Below are 16372 nucleotides of genomic sequence, written 5' to 3'. Positions count from 1 at the left end.
TAGATCAGCCCGGGCCCGGAGGCGGGGGGAGCCGGGGGAACTGGCCCCGGGCTGAGAGCGAGGAAGGTCAGCGAATGCCCCCCATGCTCGGGGCTGCCGCGTGGGGAAGGGCCGCCCGAGCCCCTCTTTGGGTGGTGCGGGGGGGAAGGAGAGGATGGGTGCTGCTCAGAAGAGAGCCCCGTCAATGAGAGGTTCCCAGAAAGCAGAACTGGAGGGTCAGGTGTTGATGCTTCGAGCCGGGGTGAGAAGCAGGAGGGAGGGTTTACTGGGAGCAGCTGCAGGGTCATGCTCATGCTTGGGGACTCTCCTGGAGAGGGGACCTTTATTTTCGGTTGGTGCTTCAGACCGAATCTTCTTCTCGGACTGTGGATGCTTGACTGTTCCTGGGTGCTGAATCACCATGGTGCTGCTGGAGGTTTGAGTTTGGCAGGTGCCAAACTGAGGAAGGAAGATTTGCATGGGTAAACATTGACAGGTGGTTTTCTGTACAAACAGTTCTTACAAACATGCAGACTTTGGATGCCTGCAGCAGCTCGTTTGGGGGATGATTATCAGGGAAGCAGTTGATTTTTTACCATCCCTGTATAGCTCAAGCAACAGGTGCCAAAGGCTAAGTAGTGTTCCTGTGGGTAGTTGCTGTGTTCTCCCAGCCACCTTTGTTATAACTACAGTTAGACTAGAAGCATGTGCAGCCTGACTTACTAGTGAGCGAGAACTAAGATGGTCCCTCTAGTTCAAGAACATGTTTCCAAAACCCTGTGATTTAGAAGGGAGTATGAGATTTATGAGCGTGGATGCTATCTCCATCCTGTCTATACTGCTGGTCTCCTAACTGGCTGACATCCAGATGTGTGTGTTTTCCTTGAGATATTCATACTGCTTGGAGACATCAGAGGTGGTCGTCAGTGCTTCCTTGGCCTTACTGGCAGCCCCTTGGGATGTGATTCTCTTGGGCCTCACTAGAATTCCTTTGTCGTGATGTGAGCAGCGTTGCCCCACTGGTGGCATAAGAAGTCTAAGCAGTGAACTCTGAACTTGTTATTTCTGCATTGCTTGCCTAAAGTTAGGTGAGATCATCTTCCCTGTAATTCCCACACCCTTCTTGATTCTTGTGTGGGTTTCCCATAGGGAGAGCCACTATGACTTCAGTAGGTGATGTCCATTACATGAAAATATGTTGGCTTCTTTTTTCTTGGCTCTTCCCTTTCTTAGGTGGTTCCCATTTGCTGCCCCTTGAAAATTTGTTGGATTTTATGCATGCACCATATCCTCTTCTTTCACAGAAAACATTTGGTGCATTTCTTTCGTGTCCTCACACCAACTGCTGTCTCTGAACTCCATGAACAATGGACAGCAAGCAGGACGTGCGTCCTGAAATACTTTGGGGTCTTCCAGTTTGGTCACTCCCTATTTTCTACAAGTCAGGCTGGAGGTTTCATTTTCCACCAAGATGCCTGTTTTTTGTCACTTCTGTTTTTGAAGAAGAAGTGTTTGGGTTTTTTTCTGGGCTGAAGAATGCCACATATACATTTTCAGCTATAAGCTGGCTTGCTTTATCTTCACCATGGACTGTTCATTCTGTTTGCTCTGGGCTGTTTGCCCTTAGTGGAACAAAAGAAACACCCCACAAAGAAAAAATGCAGATACAGTTCTGAACATTGAAAATTTCAATCGGTTGGGTTGTGTTTTGATTTACACTCCAGTCAACACAATTTGGGCCATCCTGCCCACTCGCAGCCCTGATTATTCAGCAGGTATTTTAACAGAGCAGCACTTCGAGAATGTGTTTCCAGAATTTCTCTTTTCATGATGTTTACATTGGTGAAGTACAAAGTACGAGTTGAATATGCTGGCATTGAAAATGTATTTAATTAGCTAAGCCACAGAATGGTGCCCCCCAAGGAGCAGTAAAGGGACACCACACTTTCTGTGCAGTAGGACAGCAGAAAATCTTGTGTGCTTTGTTATGTATCAGGTTCTAACTGGCGAAGCTCATAGGTGGAGGGCTGCTATGAAGTGATTGCTCATCTCTCAACTCCACAGATCAATTTTCTTGCTAATTGTGAAAAATAACTAACCATAGGCTCACTAATGTGTATATACCAAATTTTTGAAGAGGAAATGTGTGGACCAGAGGTCTGCTCAAAGGTCTTGTGCCCAGTTTTGGGCTGTGGGTCTAAGATGAAGGAAAATTTGAGCAGCAAGTGTATTATGATGAGTTCAGTGTTAGCACCAACTACTGTGATGGGACTTTTATTAGAGATGTGATCCTCGAGGTGGGTGCTGGGTGGGTTTTGGTGTTGTAAACCCCAACAGAGTTATTACTTTGTCCTTTGAGGCAGCTGAGGGAACTCAAGAAAGGCAAAAACCTGCAGACATTTTGTGTGGAAGGGTCACTTGGGGCCAAGGGACTGTTTTATAATTCTGGTTTTATTACTAATCCCATAAAGAGGTGTCACGCCACTTACAAGCTGAATGTGACTTGAAATATGATTTACAGTAATGTTTACACTTGTTTTTTATGTTGAGTTATTATTATGTAGTAAAAAATATTTCCTTTCATTTGTAATAACAGTGTAAACACTGCAATATTAATGCTTTATGGAAGTAGCTGGTTCAGAATCTTTCTGGTTACAAAGAAGATGAGTTATAAGAAGTCTGGTCATAAGAAGATGAGTTTTTTTGTCAGCCAGTGGGTTGAAGGATTCAGCTAAGTCTTGAGGCTGTTCCAGAGCAGGAAAGTTTAGAATGTGGCTCTTGTCTGGGCAGGGAAGGGGAAATGACCGCAAAAGAATTTTGAGAGTGGATTTGCATGCTGGCTGCTGCTCACTTGTAACAAATGCCCATGTCACTCCCTGGTGCAAGCAAAATGAGGTGAGCTTCGGGTGGAAGTGTGGGCTGCACGTTTATGTCTCTCCTCATTGCTCAATAACGTCTTATTGAGCAGCCAGAACCAAAACCCCCAATCTGCTTCTGGCTTTACCTGAGCTAACCCGGGCTGACTCTCCACAAGTTATTCCCATGGTTATGCACAAGCAGCTCAATACTTTTTTTTTTTTTTGTCTTTTTGTCCATAGGAAAACCGTCCAATCCCGGAACCAGGTCCCAATGGTAGGTCTGGAGATGATTGCTTCTGTTTGCTTTCTTTACTAATCTCTCTTTTCTCATTCTCTTTTGTTACTCCTTGATATTACAAAGAGATAAAATATTTCTGAGAAAGTATAAAATAATCAAAAAATGAATGTATGGCTGAAACAGATAATGCTGCATTTCCACATGAAAAAAAGAGCTGGAGCAGTCACAGATACACCCCTTTATCTGGCTTTTTTTGCTTCCTGTTTCATCAGTTCTTGTATTCCACATTAAACAGCTCTTGGGATGTGTCAGATGAACTCAGTGCAGGACTAAATATTAATAGGTTAGGCATAAGGGGTGATAGAAATTTGATTCACTACCTCACCAGGCCTGAAATTGTAACTTAGGGAAAAGGAAACGCGAAATCGACTTGCTCTTTATTCTTAGAATCATAGAACTGTTTTGGTTGGAAAAGAGCTTTCAGATCATTGAGTCCAGCCACTCCCCCAGCACTGCCAGGTCCCCACTGACCCATGTCCCTCAGCACCACATCTCCACGGCTTGGAAACCCCTCCAGGGATGGGGACTCCACCACTGCCCTGGGCAGCCTGGCACAGCCCTGGACAACCCTCAAGGGGAAGAAATTGTTCCTCAGCTCCAACCTAAACCTCCCCTGGGGTAACTTGAGGCTGTTTTCTCTTGTCCTGTTGCTTGTTCCTTGGGAGAAGAGCCCGACCCCCACCTGGCTCCAGCCTCCTGTCAGGGAGTTGTCAGAGCCAGAAGTTCTCCCCTGAGCCTCCTTTGCTCCAGGCTCAGCACCCCCAGGTCCCTCAGCTGCTCCTCACCACACTTGGGCTCTAGACCATTCCCCAGCAGCTTTGTTGCCCTTCTCTGGCCATGCTTCAGTCCCTCAAGGTCCTTCTTGGAGTGAGGGGCCAAAACTGAACCCAGTACTCGAGGTATGGCCTCCCCACTGCTGAGTTTTTGCTCCAGTAGTAGTCACACCCCTCTTGGATTGTATTAGCTTGTGCTGACAGGGGTCTTGCCACATTTTAAGCTTTCCTGGTTTGTAAATCCTTGTTTTGTATTCCAGCAGGTGTCTCATGTACACTGCCCATCCTGACGTGCGTACATGCAATTCTGGTACATTTATTTAACACTAGTAAATTCAGATGTTTCAATGCTGGCTTGGCCTCTGTTGTGGAGCCCAGGGACAACACAAGTGTCACTGTCCCAGTGCCCGAGAAGATAAGTTTTTCTACAAGGAACCTTTCTTCCTTTCCTGGCAGAGGTCCTCCTGCGGATGCATTCCGTTGGGATCTGTGGGTCTGATGTTCACTACTGGCAGAACGGTCGAATTGGAGATTTTGTTGTGAAGAACCCCATGGTGTTGGGGCATGAAGCTTCCGGGACTGTCGTCAAAGTGGGATCAGGGGTGACTCATCTGAAACCAGGTAATTGAAATCAAAAGTGTCTTTTTATTTGTTTTTCTGCTAATCAGTTCCTGAGAACGTGTTGATAACAGAGTGTGCTTTTTTTGTTAGGTAAATTTATCTGACATTTCTGGGCTGTGAATTGCACAGTGTGACCTTCTCCTTCAAAGAGTGTCAATGTGTTGCTGTTAGTTACCCAGCTTGGCCACTCTAGTTCATGGTGTTTCTTTGGTGTGCTTCATCCTGGGATATCTTGAGCTGGTCTGACTATTTTAATGCAGAGCAGTGTATGCTGGTACAAGGTACCTTTTGAAGAAGCTTCAGAAACTACTGATGTTGCTCTTGCTAACAACCTGCTGTTAATGTTTCTTTGCTGTGTGTGTTTTTGAAGGAACAAATGGCCTCCTGCAGTGGAGGGAGGTCACTGGACCCACTGCCAGGCCCTGTGGTGTGACCTCTACGGTTCACTGTGCTCATAAATGTCCTAGAAAATGGCTGAGCAATGAATTTTGCAAAGTTTGCTGGTGATAGCCACTTGGGTATGGTGGAGGGGGCATGGGAGAGCTAGCAAGTTATAAAGAGACCTTATGGGTGCCTGGGCAACAAGATGCAGGTGACGTGCAATGCAGATCAACATAAGTGGTGTCCATGACAGAAGAAATAAAACCAGCTTCCTATCTGAAGTGATGGGCTGACCATGACTGCTGAAGGGTGGTGCTCTGGCATTCACCAGATGTAGCAGACCTACAGGCCTCCTTGGCAAAGGATGACGTGGATTCTAAAAGTTTACATGGTGGAAGGTGTAGGAGAAGTTTTCAGGGATCACTAAATACAAAGAAGCCACCAGCGGCTTGGGAGGCCACATAGATGAACGTGATGAGGGGGTAGGAGAACATTCAAGTGTGTGCTTGTGCTGCTCCTCCCACCCCTAGACATCCCTCGCTGGCTGTGTCAGAGGGGGTGCAGAAGGTCAGATGGCTCTCGGCTTCAATCCATCCTCCTGCTTGTCACCAGGCCTGACTGAAAGCCTGTTGGTGGAGAGCTTTGCTGAGAAATTTGGCTTCCTCCACCAAATAAAACGGGCTGCCGTGTGTCCCTTGTGTACTTGCAGGTTGTACTGAGGTCACACAGTTATTTTCTTTAGTTCATCCTGCTTGTGATTGCAATTAAATAATTACTGTTTGTCCTGCAGCATGTGGCTTTCCAGCAGTCTGGGTTACTCAAGCAGAGCATCAAGATGCCTCTGTTCCTCGACCAGGCCTGCCTGACTCCTGGCTCTGCTTCCATAAGCTTCCTTCCCAAGGGGCAGTCCTTTCCAGCTGGCAGCGTGGTGGCCAGCAGAGCTCATCTGCTTTGTCCTAATTATTTCTTCTTCCAATTGCTACAGATTCTGAAAAGAAAAAACCTGATCCCCGTCTTGTTGTCTGGGGTGAGGGTTCCCTTTTCATCTCAGGCTGAGTGTGAGGCAGCTGGAGAGAGGTTTGTATGTGACTGCCTCCAAAACATCAGCTCGTCCAAGCAACCGTGAAGATCTTGGCGATGAGGTGACCACGAAGGACGTGTTAGGAACTGCTTGGTGCACGCAGAGCGATCTTCCTCAGTTTGCCGATGTCCCTCACACTTCTGTGGCGGTTTGGTGCTACTCATACCTACGTGCCTACCTTCTTCCTGACCAGCAGAGTCTGCTTTCCCCCTGGCAGGTGATCGAGTGGCCATCGAGCCTGGAGTCCCAAGAGAAATGGATGAGTTCTGCAAAACCGGCCGCTACAACCTGTCTCCCACTATTTTCTTCTGCGCAACGCCTCCCGATGACGGGAACTTGTGCCGCTACTACAAGCACAGTGCCAGCTACTGCTACAAGTTAGTGGCTGCTGCCTCTTCAGAGAAATGAATAGAGAAATAAATACTCCCTGGGCGGGGGAGGGGGGTCGGAAATTAGCTGAAGCAATTGCCTCTTGGCCCTTTTGGGTGTTGCAGTGAGTGCTCTTCACTTGAACACAACGGGTTTTATTGCTTTTTGCTCCATCAATAACAAGTTTAAGGCTTGAATGGCAGACACTTTGTAAAGGATTTGTTGGGCAGGTGTTGTTCATCCTCTCTGGTGCCAAGCAAACAAACATTTCTTGCACATCTCCTGGGTGTCACCACTGTTTTACCCTTTAATTGTTTTCTTTTTCCCACTTGCTCCGTGCTCTTTGTTTCTTTTCTGCTGCCTTTTTAGATATATCCTTGCTTTCTTAGGATGGTGTCTGGAGGTCTTGGTCTGATTCTTTGCACTGAGTGAACTGTACTGCTGCTTTTCAGGAAGCACCATATGGACTGCAGGCACCTCGCTCTCTGCTTTAAAACAAAGACAGAACAGGAGCAGAAATCAGTGTTCCTGCTAAACTGCTTTTTTTATGATGCTGAGTGGCCTCACAAAGCTGCCAGCTTTACACATCAGCCTTCACAGCAGAAGCAAACTTGAGTTTGTTCTGAATTGTGGCAGGACTGACGTATTTTCTTCAAGGCTTAAGTACTCTGGCAAATCTTCTAGAAACCCAAATAAACCTCTGCAACGGTATACCAACGTGAGTGCATTTACACAAGGAGTTAATACCAGTCTACAGTAGCGACCCCCTGAGACTGGTCTGCCTGTGGGGCTTGTTCTTTCTCAGTCTGTGTGGAGCTGGTACTTCCACGAGCAGGAATATCCTTGGGATTGATCTTTGGTGAATGGAGAGGAAGTGCTCAGGCTCACATCAGTTGGAAAGAGGCACTTAAATGGTCTCCTCATGAGAATCCTCAGGCAGGAAGCTTCTTTCAAAGTGGATCCCAAGCAGCTGCTGTCAGGATGAGATGTTGGTCTGGATGGACTCAATTCTCACTGTCCAGACCTGCTGTCACTGATCTCCTGTGTGTTGTTAAAAGAACATTTTCTGACAGCATCACAGGTTTGTTTGGGAGGAAGTGGCTGGTTTGGAGCTGTCTTCTTCCAGCGTTTTGCTTTTTTCTCCTGTTTCAGTGAATATTACGTTGGCTATTTTTATTTATTTTTTTTAAGCTTTGAAATGCACAGCCTGGCTTTGGTGCTTCTGCTTTCAGATCACCAATCCATCTGATGCAGAGCAGATGCCCTGGCATGAAGTCTCTCTGCCAGCACAGATTTGCTAAGAAAAGGTCATGGCTGAGCTCAGCAGGCTTTGGGTATTTGGACAGATGTTGTCTGTCCTTGCTGGTGGACAGACTCTGTGGTGGGTGCTCCGAGTAATTTGGTGGCAGTGGGATCACACTGTGGGCCTGTCCTCCTTCTGCACTGGTGAGGAAGTGCCCAGACCCAGGAGTAGCAAATGTGATGCCAAACTCTGAGACAACTGAACTCTTGGAGTCAGCCCTTCAATGCCTCCTGGAGCTAAAGGATATAGTGATACCTTACAGCTGTTGTTTCTGTTTCTTTGGCTTGGTGTTGGCCTGGCTGAGATCAGACCTCGAGCTTCCCAGGGCTGTCAAAGAGCCCTTCTTCACAGCCACAGCTCCCAGTACCTGTTGTGGGAGAGCCCACACTTGTGGCTTTCTGGAGGGCTGCCTTGTGAGGCTGAGATTTACTTCTGTCAGCAATTCAGAAGCGTTTCACCCTTCTCTGCTTGTACACTAGCTGCATCACGGTGCTGTTTCTGTCCAGGAGGTGTTTGACACCTAGTGTACACATTTTCCCTGACTGCTGGGAGGGTGAATGCTGGGACCAGTCCACGGCTTTGGTGTGTCGGGAGGATATCCAGGGTGTGATGGGGAGCCCTGGATCCGTCCACTTGTGCTTTACATAACTTCACCATTGGCAGCAAGATGTTTTTTAAAAGCCCGGAGCTCAGGGATTCAACCCCACTGAGGGGTTTGGGAGCTCACTGGTGGGTCCCAGCCATTGAACAGCCTTCAGAGTAGTGCGTCCAAGTTGTGTGGTTTGTTCCAAAGGGAAAAGTGGCAAAGGAGTTTGTGGGTTGACTCACCAAGGAGTGGGGAGATGATGTGGGGAAGTTTGTGGTTTCGTGCTTGGGGAAACCTCACTGGTAGATGGTTTAGGTGCACTTGATGCTGCTTCAGAGGAGGAAAAGAGCAATATAACCTCCTGAAACATGTTCCAGCCCTGCACTTCACAGACCAAGGGTGAAAATGTGTTTGGCCACTGTTATTTAGACTTGTGTTTGGTCTTTGAGTGTCATGGTTTTCTTCATCACCCTCATGAGCCTCTTTGGTTACTGTTGCTTGTGTCTGGTTCTTGCAGGCTTCCAGATAATGTCACCTTTGAAGAAGGAGCCCTTATTGAGCCACTTTCAGTGGGAATCCATGCCTGCAGAAGAGCAGGAGTCACTCTGGGAAGCAAAGTCTTCGTGTCTGGCTCTGGTACAGTTGAACATCCTCAGTCCTTGGGTTCTCTGCCTGCCATGGCATGGAGGGGGAGTGCCTAGGGACACACTGAGCTCTGGGCACCTTCAGAGCTTGCAGCAGGTGCTGTCTGGCAGTTGTCTATGTTCTCTTTCTCTCCTTTGTACCCAGGACCAATCGGGCTCGTTAATGTGCTGGTCGCTAAGATGATGGGTGCGGCGGCAGTGGTAGTTACTGGTGAGTCCTTTAACCCTTAGAGTGGGCCTGTTTCCCACGATACAACACTTGGACTAGATGCAAGTTACTCCTTCAAGGTAACTGTGAGGGAAGGCAGCCCAAACACAATCACAGAATCCCAGCGTGGTGGGGTTGGAAGGGACCTCTGGAGATCATCTCGTCCAACCCTGCTGCTCCAGCAGGGTCACCCACAGCAGGGTGCCCAGGATCACATCCAGGTGGGTTTGGAATCTCTCCAGAGAAGGAGACTCCACAATCTCTCTAGGCAGCCTGCTCCAGGCTCAGGCACCCTCAGAGCAAAGACATTTTTCCTCCTGATGAGGTGGAACCTTCTGGGTTCCAGTTTGTGCCCATCGTGTCCTGTCATTGGGCACCACTGAGTCTGGCCCCATCATCTTGTCCCCCATGGGTCCCTTAGCTCTTGATGAGCATTGATCATATCCTCTCTCAGTCTTCTCTTCTGCAGGCTAAACAGCCCTAGGGGTCTCAGCCTTTTTCATCCCAGAGATGTTCCTGTCCCTTCAGCATCTTTGGAACCCACAGAGCTGGACTGCTTCTGGTAGTTTCTTGGTCCTGCGGAACTGGGGAGCCCAGAACTGGACCAAATACTCCAGAGGCCTCCCTAGGGCAGAGTAGAGAGGGAGGAGAATCTCCCTTGACCTGCTGCTCGCACCCTTCTGAATGCATCCCAGGAGACTGTTGGCCTTCTTGGCCACAAGGGTCTGTTGCTGGATCATGGGCAACTTGTTGTCCACCAGGACTCCCAGGTCCTACTCGTCAGAGCTGCTTCCCCGCAAGTCAAACCCTCACCTGGACTGGTGCAGGGGGTTATTCCTCCCCAGGGGCAGGACCCTATATGTGCCCTTGTTGAACTTGTTGAACAATGGAAAGTGTGTTCATGAATGGAGTAGTAGCATGTGCCTGTCTGGAAGGAATGCTAATGAACAGCTCATTCCCCAGGACAAGACTGATCTAACTGGGATCTTTAAGAAGATACAGGTTGCAACTGGTGCTTCTCTGCTAGGTTAGCAGACCAGCCAACACAGCACATTTTATACCCTGTTTGGAGCGATTCTTGGAGGTTTGCTCTGAGCAGGATTTTCCTGACTTGTAGATGTCTTCTCCCTAAGAGATGTATGGCTGAGATGCTTCGAGACACCCATGGAGGTGGTGTCCCTACTCAAATATTTGTTCGTGACCTGAGCTAAGGGATGGGTTTAGTTTGGCTTGCTGCTGCTGGGGATTTTGCAGCTCTTCTCAAGGAACTGCTTTTTGCGTCAGCTTTAGGAGCCAACACCTGTGAGCTGACTATCTGCCCACAATGGCCCATTTGTGCATTGCTGCTGGATTCTTTGAATTCGTAGCCTGAAGTTTTTATGATGTGTTTTTGAAGAGCTTTGTCCACACAGCACTTAAAGGCTTTAAATGTTTGCGTTTGTTTTGGCAAGCCACACACTAATATACAATTATCTAGAAGGGCTTTTTGCTGACCTGGGGAGAACTCATCTCCTGAAGCTTCTGCAGCGAGTGTCTTTGGCACACCTGAAGTCAAAGAGTTTTGGAGAGTTAACGTCTCTGCTGAGGGGTTGGGTCTCTTCTCTGTGTCTCCTGGAGAGCAGAAGCCTGGCCCTTCCAAAAGCTGCTTTTCTCCTTGGAGTCATGTAGAAGAGCAGCCTTCTTGCCAAACAAGTGGAATGACAGTTTGAGTGTCCATATGGTGGTGTTGGGCTGTCTTGTCTTACTCTGTCACTAAAGGTACACTTAATAATTCTGACTTAAGAGAAACGATTCCCTTTGTGCTGTCTAAATCTGGAGTCCTGGGTGCTGGTGCCCCCAGATACCCTGGAAAGTCAAGGTCAGGGAAGGTGAATAACTGAACAGAGTTCAACTCCTTTGTGAAGGAAGATCAACATAGAAAGTGTGACAGCTTCGAGAATATTTTCCTGTTAAGTTGGCTCATAAACCATCATGAGGAGCTTAAGTGTAACTTGATAACTTCCGTGGGAGCAGAGATGCAAGAACAGGCTGCTCTTAATCTGCTAATAATATAATAATCTGTTTTAGCTGGAGCTAAAACCTTAATTAGCTCCAGCAGCCAGGAAGTGGAAACAAATTTCTGACTAGAGGCAAGATGCAACCCTTTAATTGTATAATTAACCAGTTTCCCAAGAATTGTGTGGAGTTCAGCCACAGTAAGGTTTAAAATCCGAACAACTTGGTCCTCCTCAAGGCTCACAAGTATCTGGAGCTCCAAACACCACGGTAACCGTCTCACTTGATAACCTGCAGATCTGTCAGCTTCAGTAAGTTCTTAGTGGTGATTCACTTAGGCCGGATGCACCAAGGCATCACTGCAGCCCTGACCAGGTCTGATGGCATTGCTCCTTCATGCCATGTGCCTCTCTGATGTGAGGGCTTCCTTCCTGACCAGGTCAGCAAACCACAAGCTAACCCTCTTTGAAGTGCACTGGTTGGAAGGTCTGCTTTCTCCAGGACACTGCTTCTGGATGTGGAAAATGTAGTATTTGTAGATACTACAAATGGCTGAATTCAGCTGTGCCTGCTTCAAGCTGGTGATTTGGGATCAAACTCCATGGGGAGTTTGGTCTGTTGATGGGAGCACTGTTGAGCCTCCGTAGCCTCCTTGCCATACACTGATATTTGGAGGACACCAGCCAGGGCAGGCAGAAGTGTTTCTTAGCACTTCAGGCATCTCAGAAGTGCCCATGCCCATGGTCTTGCTGCATGGGAGGTCTCTGAGTGCAGCTCAGCTAGCAGAGGGTCAAACATGACCAGACATGTGGCTTGAGGTCCAACGGCTCAGCACTTGGGTGGCACAGATGTGACTAATGCCTCTAGGCTCAGGAATGAGACCCCACGTTGAGGCTTCCAGGGTGATGCAGCCCTCACTTCTCAGACTTGGCTTTCTTCCTTCCTCATCATTTTATTACCCTCAGTTATCCTTCTTGAAACTCCTTCCACAGGTCGCCTGGGTGTTCATCTCAGCAGGTGTGCCAGTTCTTCACAGTGAGGGTGGTGAGACACTGGCACAGTTTGCCCAGGGAAGTTGTGGATGCTTCATCACAGGGAGTGTTCAAGACCAGGTTGGATGGGGCTTTGACCAACCTGGTCTAGCAGGAGATGTCCCTACCTGTGGCAGTAGGGTTGGAACTAGATGATCTTTAAGGTCCCTGCCAACCCAAACCATTGTATAACTATGATTTTCCATCTCTGCCTTCTCTGAAGACTGTGTCCTGTTGAGAAGGTATTTTCCTCTCTGTGGTGGATGAGTGCGCTGTGAATCCTGGAGAGGAGCGTGCCCTTGGCAAAGGCATCATTTTTTGAGTCTTCAAGTCTAGGACCTCAGGCAGGAGACTGCTCACCCCTCAATTTGGATCAAGGAAATGGTGGCTGTTACAGCTCAGTTTCCACCTTTAATCCAGATGTCTTTTCTGGTGCCAACACACAGATCCCTGTAGACCACCACCACTTCAGTGCAAGGCAAAGAGGTTGTTTCTGCCAGGGAGATGCCGCTCTTCTCCCCTGTCCACCTCCCTATCTCCAGAGATGTCTTGGTCACCAGTGGTGCCTGGAGATGGATGAGTGGTTTTCTTCTAGAGGATGTGGAAGAGAAAAGACAAACCATGTAGCCACCCACCAGGGCAGCTCACTCCATGCTACAAACCATTTTATGTATCTTCAAAAGACACAGTGTTCTCAAGATCCCTTTGGCCAGGATACTAGAGTACAGCCATGACCTCACAGACATTTATCATCACCAGCTTTGTTGCTTTGTTAGGGTGGGAAGCCCTTTGGTCTGAGCGGTCTACATATGTTCTTGAGAAGGTGCTAGCGGCTTCCCACCTTGTCCTACCACATAAGAAATGCTGTCTCCTCTTCTGAGAGAGCTGACAGCTGGTTACCAGAAAAGGTGGTTCTGTTGAGGTGTCAGCAGATGGCAGGCTCAGGTTCTTTCTCCTGCTTCACAGTTCTTGACTTGTTTTGTCTTTCCTCAGATTTATCTGCTGCTCGCCTGCAAAAAGCCAAGGAGGTGGGAGCAGATTTCACCATTCAGGTGAAGAACGAGACCCCACAGGAGGTGGCCTCCAAAGTGGAGAGCCTCCTTGGCTGCATGCCCGAGATAACTGTCGAGTGTACAGGAGTGCAGGCCTGCATCCAGGCTGGCATTTATGTGAGTACCACTTGTCCCCAAAGTGTCCCCAAGAGCAGTGAGGGCATTGGGTTTGCTTTTTTCTAGGACACTGCAGTGAATCATGGTTATTTTGCTACCATAATGCTCCATTTCAGTGGGCTTGATGTAGGGGAGAGAAGGTGCCTGTTCAATAACAAGCTAAGAGAGATGGAACCTCCTGGGTTCTAGTTTGTGGCTGTTGCTCCTTGTCCTGTTGCCGGGCACCACTGGCAAGAGTCTGGCCCCATCCTCTGGACCTTATGGGCCCTTTAGCTCTTGATCAGCATTGATCAGATCCCGTCTGAAGTCTTCTTTTGACCTTGCTCAATAGCCCCAGGACTCTCAGCCTTTCCTTGTCCCAAAGATGCTCCAGGCCCCTCGGCATCTTTGTAGCCTCTGCTGGACTGTCTCCCGTAGTTCCTTGTCTCTCTTGAACTGAGGAGCCCAAAACTGGACCCAGTACTCTAGATGTGGCCTCCCTGGGGCAGAGTAGAGGGGGAGGAGAACCTTCCTGACCTGTTGCCCACACTTTTCTTAATGCACCCCAGGAGACCATTTGCCTTCTTGGCCATGAGAACACATTGCTGACTCATAGTAAACTTGTCCATCAGGACTCCCAGGTTAATCTAAATTTATGTTCAAATAGGAGAATAGTGAAGAAAATTAAGCCCAGCAGGTGAAGAGAGCAGTTAAGGAGGGGATGTTCTGCTGTCATGAGCTGCCGAACAGGAGGAAGTGGAGAAGGTGGTGCAGTTTCACAAAGAAAGAACCAGAGACGAATGGGACAAGCTGCACAAAGAGAAATTCCAGTGGAGCAACAAGCTCTTAGTTTTAAATCTCTCCCATTGAAATCCAAAACTCCTTTTTGTACTCTTAAGGCCAGTCATTTTTCAGAATGAGATTGAGATACCAAAATCCTTCAGAGATTTTTCCAAAGATTGAATTTCAAGCCATGTTTATTGCATGTTTCACACTTAGGGACTCCTGATGGTGTCCTTCTTCTCCCTTGGCTTCTCCATCATGCCCTGGGCAGTCTGTTAGAGCCACAACATGTGGCTTTATTTTTTTTCACAGGCTCTGGTGACTGTGTTTGGCAAAATGTGATTTATGTGTTTGTTCTTCAGGCCACTCGTTCTGGTGGGACCTTGGTGCTGGTGGGACTGGGAGCTGAGATGGTCACTGTGCCCATCGTGAATGCTGCTGTGCGGGAAGTGGATATCAGAGGGATCTTCCGCTACTGCAACACGTGAGTCTCGTTCAGGGTGGGCTGATGTGTCTCCAAGTCTGTTTCTAAGAAACTCCTGCTTTCTACAAAGAGAGAGGATGTGGGAGAGGCTGGTTTCCCTTACAGCTGGTTCAGCCTCACTCTGAAAGGTCAGTGCTGCAGTGGAGACTGACTGACATGTCCTGTGTTGTGCGCCTTGGTTCCTGGGTGACCACAACAAAGCAGCCCATCTAGGTTGTCCCACTGTCCCATTTCATGCAGCATTTGGTGCAAAGGAAAAAACTCACTAAACCCTTAACTCTGCTGCAAGCCAGCAGGCCAAAATGGAATGTAAAAAACATTTTAAATCCAAGTGCTACATCCTATCCTGGAATCCCTCTGCTGGGAGGCCAGGCTGAGAGAGTTGGGGTTGTTCAGCCTGGAGAAGAGAAGCCTCTGCAGAGACCTTCTGGTGCCCTTTCAGGACTTCAAGGGGCCTGTCAGGAAGCTGGGGACAGACTTTTGAGCAGGGCCTGTTGCAACAGGACAAAGGGGGAGGTTTTGAAACTCAAATAGGGAGATTTAGACTAGGTCTGAGGAAGAGATTTTTGATGCTGAGGGTGCTGAGACCCTGGCTCATATTGCCCAAAGATGTGGTCACTGCCCCATCCCTGGAACCATTCCAGGTGAGGTTGGCCGGGGCTCTGAGCAACCTGCTCTAGTTGCAGATGTCCCTGTTCAGTGCAGGGGAGGTGGACTAGATGACCTTGAAAAGTCCCTTCCCATCCAAACCAGTCTATGATTCTAAGGCAACCTGTGCCCAGCTCTTCTCTCCTTGCTCATCATGGAAGGAAATAACATCATCAGTCTTGCTGGAGAACAGTGAATGTTGGATTGAGCAAGAGCCTTGTTTCATTTTCATCATTTTGCTAGACGTGAAGATAGCCCTGGAGCTAAAGGGCCTACTGGGGCAAGAGGCTGGGGCCAGACTCTTCTCAGTGGTGCCCAGCAACAGGACAAGGGGCAATGGGCACAAACTGGAACACAGGAGGTTCCGCCTGGCCAGGAGGAGAAAATTCTTTGCTGTGAGGGTGCCAGAGCCTGGAGCAGGCTGCCCAGAAAGGTTGTGAAGTCACCTTCTCTGGAGAGAATCCAAACCCACCTGGATGTGATCCCGGGCACCCTGCTGTGGGTGACCCTGCTGGAGCAGGGGGGTTGGATGAGATGATCTCCAGAGGTCCCTCCCAACCCCACCATTCTGTGATCTCCTGCTCTCCATTTCCCTTGCAGGTGGCCTGTGGCAATTGCTCTGCTTGCATCCAAGCGGATCAACGTCAAGCCCTTGGTTACGCACCGCTTCCCCCTGGAAAAGGCTCTTGAGGCTTTTGAGACCACCAAGAGGGGTGAGGGGGTCAAAGTCATGCTGAAGTGTGACCCCACTGACCACAACCCTTGAGATGCCGTGGTGCCCGGCCCTTTCCCCATTACTCCACCTGCCTTGTACTAGAGCTAGAAAATGAAAAGATAATGAGGGTGAATGGCTCTGAGGGACACACCATTAGAGCGTTGACTACAAATAGAACAGGGAATAATTTGAATCAAAATGCTGCTGTTTGGTTAGAGACCATGGTTCACACAGTTGGCTCTTCTCCAGCAGGCCCCACACAATGAAGAGCCTGGAGGTCTCTGCATGTATTGGGCAGAGCCACCTGAGTGGCCATGGCAGTTTGTCCATGTGGACATCCTGGGGGAGGTTGTCACCAGCCACATGGGTGTGGTGAGGATGGAGATGCTGGTGCTCCACCTTCCTACCTCAGCCCTGCCCTTGCCGCAGCTTTTCCTGTGTGGCAAGCCCTGGGCATGGGATATCCC

General features: G+C 48.7%; 1 protein-coding gene across 1 annotated transcript; it reads left to right on the top strand.

Annotated features, from left to right (window-relative positions):
* Positions 1–3077: 3077 nt before the first annotated feature.
* SORD (sorbitol dehydrogenase) lies at positions 3078–16071 on the top strand (the record flags this gene model as incomplete). Its single annotated transcript, XM_008940843.1, has 8 exons — positions 3078–3111; positions 4365–4529; positions 6209–6368; positions 8767–8885; positions 9039–9104; positions 13121–13296; positions 14421–14542; positions 15791–16071. Coding segments are annotated over 8 exons (1008 nt in total), but the record flags the coding sequence as incomplete, so codon positions are not given.
* Between the last annotated feature and the right edge of the window lie 301 nt (positions 16072–16372).

This window comes from Merops nubicus, unplaced genomic scaffold, assembly GCF_000691845.1.
Source record: "Merops nubicus isolate BGI_N331 unplaced genomic scaffold, ASM69184v1 scaffold9305, whole genome shotgun sequence".
Taxonomy (NCBI): Eukaryota; Metazoa; Chordata; class Aves; order Coraciiformes; family Meropidae; genus Merops; species Merops nubicus.
The sequence above is the reverse complement of the archived record's forward strand: the minus strand, read 5'-3'. Positions and strand labels throughout refer to the sequence as shown.